A 13,051-nucleotide genomic window follows, 5' to 3' on the forward strand; every position below is an offset into this window, starting at 1 on the left:
GCATGCCTGCGGCCTGGGTTCGATCCTCAGCACCACATACAAACAAAGATGTTATGTCTGCTGAAAACTAAGAAATAAATATTAAAAATTTCTCTCTCTCTCTCTCTCTCTCTCTCCCCTCTCTAAAAAAAAAAAACAAAAAAAAAAAAAACAAAACTCTGGTGTCCATTTCACCAATCTCATTCATGAGAGTAATAGTCTTTATTCTTTTTTAGAGGCCCATCTAGGAAAAGGAATAATTGATTTTTGCAAAGCCCAAGCTAAGTCACTAACTCAGCTGTGTTCCCTTAAAAAAAATAAAATAATAAGAAATAGCCGGTGTGGTGGCACACTCCTGTAATCCTCAGTGACACAGGAGGCTGAGGCAGGAGGACTGAAAGTTCCAGGTCACCCTGGGCAACTTAGTAGACCGTGTCTCAAAAAATAAATAAATAAAATAAAATAAAATAAAAGGGCTGGAGATGTAATTCAGTGGTAGAACTGGTAGTTCCCTGGGTTCAATCCCCCAGTACAACAACAAAAAAGAATAATAGCAGAGAAACCATGCCCAGATATGCAACATGATTGCCCATCCCAACCACAGACCTGCACACATACCTAAGAGCAAGTGCACGCGTGCACACACACAACCCACTAGAGGGGGTCAGTCACTTTCATTCTCAGGATTTGTAGGACTGGGCTAAGTACACAACTGTTTACCCCAGTAACACTAAGCCATACGGCCATCTCATAACAGTTTCCCTAAACTGAGTTCCCTTCTCTTCGTCTTTACATTCAGAGTAATCCCTTCACCCAACAGCAAGTTTAGGATGTCTTTTGCGCTGAAGAATAGGCTTTGTAGGTTTTATGCATTTAGAACACAGGGTTCTTGCTTACTGATTAGATATTGAATTCAAATTCTTCAAAGACAGAATAATATTAGAAACTAACCACTTATATATTGTTAAATTATACAATTTTCTCAAGAAATAGATGTTTATCTTTTGCTGATAACCAGAACACATGAGTTCAGTAGGTCACACCTGATGCGTGCCCCTCTTCAATGGTTAAGCACCATTATATTCCTCACTCAACAGTCCATTTTGTTATACAATCATCTATCTGCCCACCCCAGGTGTAGTACTTTGGTAGATTTTACCCCTGACTTTCTTACCTCATCTGAAACCAGAGTCCTTTCAGGTAAGCCTCCTTTTTCATCTTGGAGAACACTGCCTAATTCCAACAGGCAGCAAGGCAAGGGAGGGAAAAGGTTGTTAAGAAAGAGGTAGTTCACTGTTCAACGGAGGGACAAAAGCAGGACAGGAGGAGAAGGAAAGTAGAAGCAGCTAGCCTTGGACAGTAAGTAATAGCTACAGGAGCAGCAAAACTGGTAAATAAAAGCTTAGCCTCACCTGGGCTTTAATCCCAGAGTTGCCATTGACAATATATTTCTTCTTGCTGCTCAGCATAGTGAAATTACCAGCCCCACTGCCACCTCTTTGGTTCAGGGACCCTTGTGGCCAGGCCTTTAAACTTTCCTCATCAGCAATTCTGTTGGCTCTGGTTCCAGCTAGCTTTTTTTTTTTTTGGTGTGGGGGTGCTAACCTTCCTTGGAATCCCTGAAGCAGCTCCAATACCCCGTCAGCATTACACCCCCAATATAATAAGGCAGTTCTGTTAGTGGCTCATCAGCCATTTCTAATTCTGTTAACTGTTTTAGCTGTTTTGCTTTTATTATTATTTTTTCCTGAACACCTAATTACAAGGATCCTCTGACCTCTAAACCTTAACAACTCCTTTGACAAGGCCCAACTTGCACGTGTATAACAATAGCTTATTTATATAACCTGTGTGCTTTTTTGCCTGCTATAATTAACTTGCTAATTAGGTTCTTTTTTAACCTTACCTCCTCCTTTTCCATGTCAGATGATTTTAGTTAACCTAGTCTCATTAGAAAAAAATTAACTACAGAGACACTAAAACAATGAGGGAATTTATTGAGAGTAAGGGAAAAAAAAAATTAATGGTGCCAAGTGCTCAGCAGCCCCTATTCTGCACTCTGTCTTTGGATTAGCCAAACAGGGGACACTAGTTTCAGTTCTATCACCAAGGAAATCAACTTTCTCATTCCATTTATTTACATTTAATTGTGTATCCTCATGTTTCAACATTTAGTTTCTGGTCCCATCTCAAGATTGTTGCTGATTTGGCACTGGGTGGCCCAATTTGCTTTTTTTTCAAAAAAAAAAAAGTGTGTTTCCTGGAAGGTGTGACTACAAAGAATTTCTGATCTCAACTCCTCAGAATCACAACCACCTTATTACATGCCAAATAAAGACTCAAACAGGAAAAGAAGCACATTGTTTATTTGATTCTGAATGGGACCCAGTGAATAAATAGGAAAGCTACACTGATTGTTGCAGAGATACAGGTGGGGAGAAGGAGAAGGAGAGGGAAAGCTTCAACTTGAGGAGACCCTGTCTCAAAAAACAAAAAAATGAGTCAGGGTGGTGGCTCATGCCTATAATTCCAGAAACTCAAGAGGCTGAGGCAGGAGAATTACAAGTTCCAGGCCAGCCTCAGCAAATAAGAATCTGTCTCAAACTAAAAAATGAAAAGGGGTAGGAATGTAGCTCAGTGGTAAAGTGCCCCTGGATTCAATCCCCAACACCAAAAGGAAAACCAGATTCTTGGGGAGAACAGAAGATCTATTTACCCTGCAGAGGATCAGGCTAAAAGAAACAATGAGTTTCTTTTTAAATACATAGCTGTATCTTAATATCTGTAATGCTCATTTATAAATTAGGGGAAATAATACTTATTTCACCTAACTTCAAATGTATGCTAAAACACAATAAAATAAGGTAATATAAGAAGGTTTTGAAGACCACATGATATCTAAGTCTAAAATATAAATATTTCTATTCTCTAAGGACCAAGGTTTTTAACTTAGAATCTATAGATGTCTAGAATCCCCTAAAAGAGTATGCAAAATTTGTGGTTTCCTTGGGAGAGACTGCAGTTTCATCAGTTTCTCTAACGAGTCCCTGCTGTAAGTACTGATCCTGACTGAGGGCTGTAGTCAAGCTACCACTACCACCAATTACCAGATACCTTAATGGTTTTTGTCTTGCTTCCTAAGTAGAAACGGTTCAAATATTCTTCAAGACTTCTTTCCCTTTCAAGCTAAATGAGCAATTTTGCCTACAAAAGGGATTCCTTTTAGCGGAAAGAATAGTGAGCTGGCTCTGTACTCAAGAAAGTCTCAACCAGATTTCACATGGAAAAGTACTAAGCACTACAGACAGACTCGGTGGGAGGAGAAAAATATTAAAATGTAAACACATTAAAAAAAAAAAAGGATTGTTGCTGACCTCTATGTACATAAGACAAGGTATTTTACCTGACATAGGAACTAAAGATTTCTGGAGGAAGTAAAACATATTAATAAAGACAATGTTTGGAAGGACTACATTTCCCAACATTTCAGGAGTAAAATTGCTGAACAAAGCTAAGAAAATCCTTCACGTGAAAATAGCTGAGGAGCAGAGAAGCTCCAGCAGTTTTCCGGTGGCTGATGGAACATCACCTCAAAGGTCTACTTTGTCAGTTCTTAAGTTTGGGGTTCTTCACGCTTCATCCTTGCCTGTATTCCTGCTGGGAATCTGATGTGAGTACCATCAGCTGCTGTGTGTGGACTTGAGCAAGTCCCTTTTTGCTGGTGATTATTATTATTTTTAAAAATATATTTATTTTTTAAGTTTTAGGTGGACACAATATCTTTATTTTACATTTATGAAGGTGCTGAGGATCAAACCCAGTGCCTCATGCATGCTAGGCGAGCGCTCTGAGCACTCAAGCCCAGCCCTTGCTGGTGATTATTATCAAAGGGAGGTGCTGAGATTCACCTCTCCTGAATGTTCCTCCTGAAAGGAGGTTCTGGAGGTTTCTGCGTTTCCTCTGGTGGTGGGATCGCCTCTGAGGGAAGTTTATTACACTAATGTGTGGTCTGGGATGTAAGTCAGACTGACTTGTGTTAAAACTTTCTTAACTTGATGTTTTGGCCAAACAGAAGAGTTGGCTCCAGAGTTTTCTCTTGGGGATTAAAAGACACTAGGACAGTTCACAGATAAAGTCTGGAATCTACAGGTAATACACTCAAAGGTTTTCTGCCAGGCAGCCCAAGGAAGCACTTTCAGAACAGGTCAGAAGTTAATGACTTATGCAGTATCTAAAAGAAAGCCTCAAAAGGCTTTGGTAAAGAAAAGATAGCAAATGAAACATCTGCATTACTGACAACAAGCCCCTCCCTACTGCTTCTCATTCTTGTTCAAAAACTACTGATCAAAGGTATCTTCCTGGTTTTTGGGAGAGAAGGGACAAAAAATTGATAAATGAGAGAAATTAAAAAAATAAAAAGAGTACAGCTATGCTTTATTTTAAAATGTTCTCTAAAAACTAGGAAGACCCAGGTCATATCCTTTAAGCAACAGTCATAATTCTTTTAGGGCAGTTTTCCTGTTCCTGTAAATATAATAGTAAATGGACAAAAGTGCAGGAGAAACTCCTCTCGAGGGCAAGTGTCAGCAGGTAAAACGGTGAGGACTATTCTTTACAGCCATATGAGTTAGTATAAAGTTTTTATTGATTCTGAATTGGCACACTTATGTTCAGCAAAATTCTTCTGTAATATTCCTTTATAGAAATAGTTTAATAGTTTAATATCTTATTGTGGTCCCTCCTCTAAGAAAATCAAATTTCTTGCTCCCCCTTCTGGTTATTGATAATGGTCTAAAGATTAAAAAAATGACCAAAACAAAAACAAACAAAACGGTAAAAAAACAAAACACAAAAACAAAAAACTGGTTACCAGAATTGGGTACAACAGAGCATGCCTGTAATCCCAACCACTTGGGAGGCTGAGGCAGGAAGATCTCAAGTTCAAAGCCAGCCTCAGCAATTTAGGTCCTAAGCAACTTAGTGAGAGCCTGTCTCCCAAAAAAAAAAAAAAAAAAGACAAAAAATAAAAAACAACTGGGGATATAACTCAATGGTAAAGCACCCCTGGGTTCAATGGGGGGGGGGCACAGAGATAAGGATAACAGCATCAGTTTCCCTGTTGGCCTCTGTTAGGTTTACTACATATCCAGTCTCATTGTCAATGGTTATTCTTCAAGTCCGTAATTCCATAAGCACTTAAACTCTGAATATGTTGTAGAGAGTCTAACCATTTACCATAGAAAAATACACATATAGGATGCAAGAAATCAGACTAAATGTAGAGAAAACCAGTTAGGAACATACAAAATTTTTAGTAAAAGCTGTAATTGAATCCAGAAGATTAGATTTTATGTGCTATTTTTTATCAACAAGTAAATCTTTGTAAGCACTCTATTTAAACTATCAGGCAAATACAATATTTTGAAGAACTGTACCAAGAGAAGTATAATTCCTGCCTTGTAGAAATACACATATAAAAAATAGCTGGAGAAGGGTTTTGACTGCAAAAAAATAGGCAGGAAGGGAAGAAATGTTTTAAATCTTTTCAGACACTTGAGAGAGCACCAATTTTATAAGGGCTGCATTTTTTTTGCCCTCCCTCGCTACTCATTTTCTTTATCCCCATAAGAAATTAAGCATCAGAAGCAATCACAGAACAACAGGACCCATGCAGTAGGCCAGCAGCAACAGCGGGCCAGCCCCCGCCCACCATGGAGACAGCTAACAATCCATGTGGTCTCTGGCCAGGAGGCTCTCAACCTTCCTTTCCCAGCTTCACTAGTAATTAAGAAACAGGGGTGAACCAGTGCATAGGAACTAATCAGAAGTTAGAACAATAACTGTTTTCCCAACTACAGATCTTGACGGAGCTTCTTACAAGTGTTACTGTCACCTGTCAGAAAAGGTTGTCTTTCATTATAAAGAAACAGAAGGAAAAACAAAGCAACCAAACTCACCATCCACTCGGGCATGTGAAAAGCTGAGGTACCCTCATTACCGTCCCACTTCTCCATTGTGCAGGCTTGGGTAAGATATGTCCTGAAGCAAAAGGGAAAGCTGGTTTGGAAATGCCAGGGTTATCTGAGGGCCCCAAAGCAGACCCAAACCTGGTGATTCAGAAGGTCACTGACCAGGAGAAACCGCATCCCCTTTCACAGAAGCCTCCTATTCAAATCAAAATCTTTAGTCAACTGCCTAACAAATCCCTTACCAGCCAGCTTCAAAGCCTTCTGCTTCGGATTCAAAACCAGAGCGGTGCAAAGTTCTGCACCCTGGCACTGTACTTCCTTCAGGGCACTCTGTTTAGTGCTACCCAAACACTCTACCCCACCTCCCCAGTGGGGACTTTCTGCAGCAACAAACTGTCTTCCTTCTTCCCTGTGTATAAGGCACTGGTTAATTTTCTCCCGCCCCTAAGGACACGTCACTAGAGGTGCTGATACCAAGATCAATACAGATCGAGGTCAAGAAGGCGCTCCCATTTCTCAAGAGCTGCTAGATTTGAATCAGTACAGTAAACAGGCGTTTCCTTGAAATCAGAGTTCCTTATGGCTTTCAAGTTCAAATAGCTATGCAAAAGCTCCCCACCTGCTCCCACTAGGGGTCTGGCACCATGCTCTGGCATATCTCAAGTTAAATTCTTACTTCATGGGAAATTCAGATGGAGGCAGGGAAGACATTTTTGCAAAATCAAAACTTCTTAGAGGGCCTGAAGAAAGTTCTGGGGCCACTACTCCCTCTGCTGGCTCCCTGTACAATGTACACAAAGGTCTAAGAGCCTAGAGCTATAGAAACAGCATGGTGCTGCTACACAGCAAGGTCAGTGAGGAGCCACCACAGCATGGGTTTGTTTACAGGAGGGCCAGGTTCCCAGCCAAGATTCATGCTAGTTTTTATTCACGGTTCTGTTATCAGGAAGAAACAGGATGCCAACCTGATAGCCCTAGAACTATTTATTACCTTAAAGGATCTCAGAAGTTCCTTCCACTTTGTGTCTCCACACCAGCTCCTTCCTCTCTAAATATCTCAGAAGTTGGGAAATAAGATATAACTAGTAAAAAGGTGATTCGACTCTATTCCCAAGTATATTATCCAATAAGAGTGGTAGAGCACTTGCCTTGCATGCTCAAGGCCCTGGGTTTGATCCCCAATGCCATACACACACATATACACACACATGGAAAAATCCTACCATAGATTTCAGACACAAGGGAGCCCAAGAAGACAAAACAAGACAGGCCTGCTTTGGCTCTATGAGCACCAGAGAGTCTTGTGTAATTCCCATTGCAGATGACAATTTCTTTGGAGCTGAGAGTCATAATGTCATAATTATGATTTTAGGTTCATTCCCTTTTAGGGCTATCACTGGTTAAGAGAATAGCTCTTTGGATATGGAACGGAAGGGAGGACAGTAATATCAAGGCTCTGAAGAGGTATTAAAAGATGCCAGAGAGGGAAGAATTCAAATGACTGATGAGAGGTATAAACTACAGAGAAAGGCAAGTGAAAACAGAACAGGACTGTTGGACCAGGTACACACACAGGTGTCAGGGATTAGAGATTACAGGGAGCGTAGAGAGCAGGTGCAGTAAGAAGAGAAAACAGCAGAGATAGAAGTAAGGAAGCTGTGGTAACAAATCTCTTGAGTGAAGCAACCACAGTAATGTCAAGATACAGAAGGCTGATCAGAGCCAGGTGCAATGGTGCACACCTATAATCCTCATGGCCTGGTAGGCTGAGGCAGGAAAATTGCCAAGTTTGAGGCCAGACTGGGCAATTTAGTGAGAACTTGTCTCAAAATAAAAAATAAAAAAGGCTGGGGATCTAGCTCAATGGTAGAGCATCCCTGGGTTCAATCCCAAGTATTAAGCAAAAACAAAAACAATTAAACCATCCAACAAAACAACAACAACAACAAAAAAAAAAAAAAAACAGCAGGCTGATGAGATGCACAGGATAAAGCCTGCTGAGGTCAGGGTGTCAACTTTGATGGAGTCTTAGCTCTCAGCAACTTCCAGTAATTGTCCTCAGGTCTTCCTTTAAATCCAAACTTCTTCAAATGAAAAGTCACATCTGATACCCAATTTCCAACGGTGTACTTCATCTGTACTTTAAATGCAACATGTCTAAAATCAAAATTATTCCTCCATCTTTCCTTCCATTTTTCACTTTTCTATTTATGCTAATGATGCCATTGCTCCCTCAATCAGATATGAAACCTCAGTCCTCTTTGATTTTCCTCTTTCCCCATGACCCTAATCATTGCCAATTATTTCTGAGCCTTCCTCCTCCAAGACTTTCTGCTATCCCTCTCTGTTCATTTCCACTGCCTCCTAAAAAGGATTCTAAAAATCCTTTCCGAGATGATCTTTCACTACATACCACTCTAAATATACTCTATCCTCCAGGATTACTTGCTATTTCCTGAGAGTAAAGACTATACAGTATGACAGCCATGAGCACAGGTTCTGGAATGACAGACTTGGGTTAGAATCCTGTGCTGCTACTTATTTAATCTCTCTATCCCTCCAGTTTTCTAATCTGTATGGTGGAAATAACTATAGTCATCTCACAAGATTGATGCAACGATTTAAGTAGGCTACATTAAGGACTTAATGATATCTCTTAATTTTATCATTCCTATGCCGTCCTTCACCACCTCAATGGATGTTCCAATGCTACTTTCTCAAATAAAAATGCATTGGTTTCTGTCTTCATATCCATCATCTTTGCTTATTCATATTCTCCAAGGTTCACCTGAAATGACAGCTCTACTATGAAACCTGACCTTAAAAATAGGATAATAGGATACAGCTTTCTGTATCTTGACATGACTCTGGTGTTTTGCTCAAGAGCTCCTTTGTGACCACAGCTTCCTTACTTCCACATTTGCTGTTTTCTCTTCCTGCTGCACCTCTAACACTGTTCTTTGGCTACATCATTATTCTTACCCTTCCTCATATCACAGTCACTGTGAACAGGTATTTATCTCTTGCCTGACTCCAGGCTCTTCAGGGGCATAGCAACTTCACTTTGCTTACAGTGCCTGACACAATAGAAGCTTAAGAAATGATCAACCATGTTTTAAAATTTCGTATACTTTGTACTCTGGGGCACCTTGCATAACTCAACATATTCAATATGTTTATTTTATAGGCTCTGCAATGTGATTTTATGTTTATATAGCTAGTTACATTACTGACCACAGGTATGACTTATTTGATGGTTAGTCCAGGGTAGGGTTTTAATCCTTAATTATAACACTATTTCTGTAGTAACATATAATCCATTTTCCATTGCTTGAGCTACATCATAATGCTTCTAAGAACATATCAAATCCAAAGTCTATGTTACTGCTAATGTGGAGCCCAATCCTTAAAATAATATATTTCAGTAATCAGCAAATTACTACATATTGGCAATCTCATATTCTCTATATACTGATTTGTAAAGTATTATAGAAAATGGTTGCTTTCATGGTAGTATTAAATCCTGGAAGAAAGTGACTTCTAAAGAAACCAGGATTAGGAATTAAAAAATAAGCACAATTAAAATATATCACTTTATGGGCTGGGACTGTGGCTCAGCCGTAGCGCACTTGCCTTGTATGTGTGAGGCACTGGGTTCGATTCTCAGCACCATGGATAAATAAATAAAATAAAGATCTAGGGCTGTGGAGGTGGCTCAAGCGGTAACACGCTCGCCTGGCATGCGCAGGCCGCTGGGTTCGATCCTCAGCACCACATAAAAATAAAATAAAGATGTTGTGTCCACTGAAAACTAAAAAATAAATATTAAAAAATTCTCTCTCTCTCTTTAAAAAAAAAAGATCTATCAACAACTAAAGGAAAAAAATATCACTTTGGTAGGCTAAGCTAAATGTTAACTTAATTGCATTTTTTTTTTTAGTATAGGTTTCAACTAAAATACACTTCATTTGAAAGCTGCAACCTCACTACATCTTTCTGTACTGATTCTGAAATGAACATAAAATATCAGCGGTTACATTTGAGAACTGAAGGTCCATTTACTGACAGGGACTGAGTAAGGCATGAGGTCTAGACATAAGTGCTAGTTATAAACTTGCTTCCAATACAATTTCTTTTTTTGGTTGTTTTTGTAGGGCTGGAGATCAAACCCAGGGTTTCATGCAGGCTAGACAAACACTCTACCATTGCCCCCCGCCCTCCACCTCCAGTAAAACTCCATTTACCATAATGTGCCCTACAAGACATACCTACAGCCAGAGCAAGAGTGAGACCAGTGCATGAGATTATAACACCTTAAATGATTAAAGGAGGAGTTAGTAATTTCAACAAAAAAGTTGTACTAACTATACCAGCCCCTACAACCTTTTGCTTTGCAAAAATTGTCTGGGTGAGTGAGCAGCTCAGAAGAATGTCATTTTAACTCCAAAACCAGCTCAAAGTCCTGTATGCCAGCAGTTCCTACCAATGGTGACTTGAGAGTGGGATCATCATTGAGAGTGTGTCAGATGATCCAAAGTCAGAGTGAGTACATGCTCAGAACTGAAGGAGAAAGCACGAAAATCTACTATTTCCAGAAGTCAAAGATAGAAAAAGAACCAGGCAGTGAAGAAGTTACTAACACAGTAGAACAGTTTTAAATGAAAGGTGATGAATCTGGATCCTAGGGAGTCATAAGGCACAATGCAAAGAATACAAGAATGTAATCCTGTCCTCTATTCCTGGCTTGTCACTAATGGTTTTATTAGACTTTGGCAAGTCACCTGACTACTCTCTTCTTTGGTTTCCTCACTATAAGTGAGAGGGAGGGGAGAGGCTGAACTGGAAGGTTAGAACTGGTTCTTTCCAGTCCTAACATTTAATATTTCTAATCCATCTATTTTCTCTCAGGCCATAAGAAATGATAGTAACCATTCTTTAGTCACCCAAGTTACAGCTTATTACAGAGGCCAAAGTTTCTAACCTAGCTGGCTGGAATTGCCAGCTAGGCCTCAAATCTCCCTACCCCCTTCAACTAGGCATCTTACCTCTCAGTTCCTCACTGATTAAAAGACTCACACACTTTAGGCACATTAGACTCAGCATGGATCTTTACCAGTAAAGACCACAGGCTTAAAGTTTGATAGACTGGTTTGAAGGTGAGCTCTAGGACTTATCAGCTGTGTATCCTCAAGTAAACTACACAACTTTTTTGAGCCTTTGTTTTCTCATTTGTAAAACAGAATAAAAACACCTTACATTGTTTCTAAAAAGACTCCCCCCACCACCCCACCCCTGCAAAGGGAAGGGGGAAGAGTAAGGACTGCACAACACAATGATGATGGTGGAAAGAGGGAAGGGTGAGGAGAGAGGTAGGGAGGAAAAGAAAAAGAGAGTATAAGAAAAAGGGGATTAAGAGGAAAATAAATACTAAGCATTTACAAGGAAAGGGGAACTGAGAACAGTGGGAAAGGGAAGGAGAGGAGAAAGAACTTCATAAAGATTAAATAAGAAATATATATATATATATATACATATATGTATGTATGTATGTATCTGGGAGTGGTGGCACATGCCTGTAATACCAGCACCTTGGGAGGCTGAGGCAGGAAGAAGGATTGCAAGTTTAAGTCCAGCCTGGACATTAGTGAGGCCTTGTCTCAAAATAAATTTTAAAAAAGGCTGGTGCCAAGAAGTTATCTTGTCCAAAACTAGATATAGCAGAGTAATACAAGACTACCTGGTTGAATCACCACTTATTAATTGGGTAACCTTGTGCCTCTGTTTTCTCATCTGTAAAACAAAGGAAATTAAGAGTATTGACCTTTTAGGATTACTGAGAGGAGCAAATGATATACAAAAAGCACTCAGAACAGTTCCTGGAACTTGTCAGTGATAATTAAAATTTACTATTATTATTAATAATTATAACATGTACATTCTTCTTACGAACATACCCAAATCTATCTTTTCTTCTATATATGGTGAATTCATTAATAAAACCATAAATATTTATTAGTGCCTACCATGTCCCAAGAACCTTATAGATAGTCTCAGCCTTTATGATGTTTAAAGTCTAGAGAGATGCAATTAAGTTAGTAATTACAATACAATTGTGAAAATGATAATGTCAGTACAGGGTTCTAAGGGAGTGTATGTTGCAAGGGAACCAATGACCTGTGTTGGGGGCATAGCACCAGAAAAGCTCCCCTTAAATGAAAAGGTAAAAGGTATGCAGGAATTGCTGGTGTGTGGTGAGGAGGGAGTGAGAACAGTATTTCACATGGAGAACAGAATGTGTACTACAAGATGTCTCCACCTCTCCTTTCTTCCTAAAACGAGATGTCTGAAGTCTAGCCATCATCATGTCCATTCATGTCCATCTAAATCAGTGTTTCCCAAACTTGAATGTGTGTATAAATTACTTGAAATCTTATTAAAATTCCCATTTGGATTTGGTAAGTCTGGATAGGTCTTAGTAGGTCCTAATATTCCTTTTTTTTTTTGGCAGTGCTGGGGATTGTACCAAGGCATTGTACATGCTAGGCAAGCACTTAACCACCAAGTTACATTTTTTTTGTTTTTAAACAGCTCTCAGAGGATGTCATTATTACTGAGTCTACACTTTCAGAAGTAACGGCCTAAATATTTCCATTCCTGTAATGGCCTACTTTGATTTGTTAAATTCAATTTATTTATATGTGATTATCAACATAGTGATCGTTGTGAAATCTGATCATATCACTTCCTTTGCCACTAAAGCTCCACAAAATCAGATACAAACTCCTCAGCATGATGACATACAAGGCTTTTTGAGTTGGCCTCTGATACCGCTAGAGCCTCAGTCCTCTGTATTTCTAGCCCCTAGATTAGGTTAAAAATCAATTCTACAATTACTAGTTCCCCAGAGTGATCTCTATCATAGCACATATCAGTATGGATACTGATTTTAGTATGGATACTAAAATCAACCATTTGTCTATTTCCACACTGAAACTGTAAGCAATTTGAGGGCAGATATTATGCATTTTATCCCTGTATTCCAAGTGCCTAGCACATGGTAAACAATAATGAATATGTGAATGAAAAAATGACTTAATCAGGGG

General features: G+C 39.3%; 1 protein-coding gene across 6 annotated transcripts in view; it reads right to left on the reverse strand.

Annotated features, from left to right (window-relative positions):
* The window catches only part of Ahcyl2 (adenosylhomocysteinase like 2), a 187,016-nt gene that overhangs the window by 56,144 nt on the left and 117,821 nt on the right, over positions 1–13,051 (reverse strand). For 2 of the 6 annotated variants that reach the window (XM_048786941.1, XM_015493839.2), the window contains exons 1-2: positions 6,191–6,366; positions 5,937–6,018 (exon numbers count right to left, since the gene is read on the reverse strand). The exons of 2 other annotated variants lie outside the window; for them this stretch is intronic. In XM_048786941.1, coding sequence (XP_048642898.1) covers positions 5,937–5,993 — 57 coding nt within the window. In that variant the 5' untranslated portion in view covers positions 5,994–6,018; positions 6,191–6,366. Of the gene's footprint in view, positions 1–1,391; positions 1,685–5,936; positions 6,019–6,190; positions 6,367–13,051 lie in introns of those variants that run through there. 2 more of the 6 variants (XM_048786940.1, XM_048786939.1) reach the window with 2 other exon arrangements.

This window comes from Marmota marmota, unplaced genomic scaffold (genome assembly GCF_001458135.2).
Source record: "Marmota marmota marmota unplaced genomic scaffold, marMar, whole genome shotgun sequence".
Classification (NCBI taxonomy): domain Eukaryota; kingdom Metazoa; phylum Chordata; class Mammalia; order Rodentia; family Sciuridae; genus Marmota; species Marmota marmota.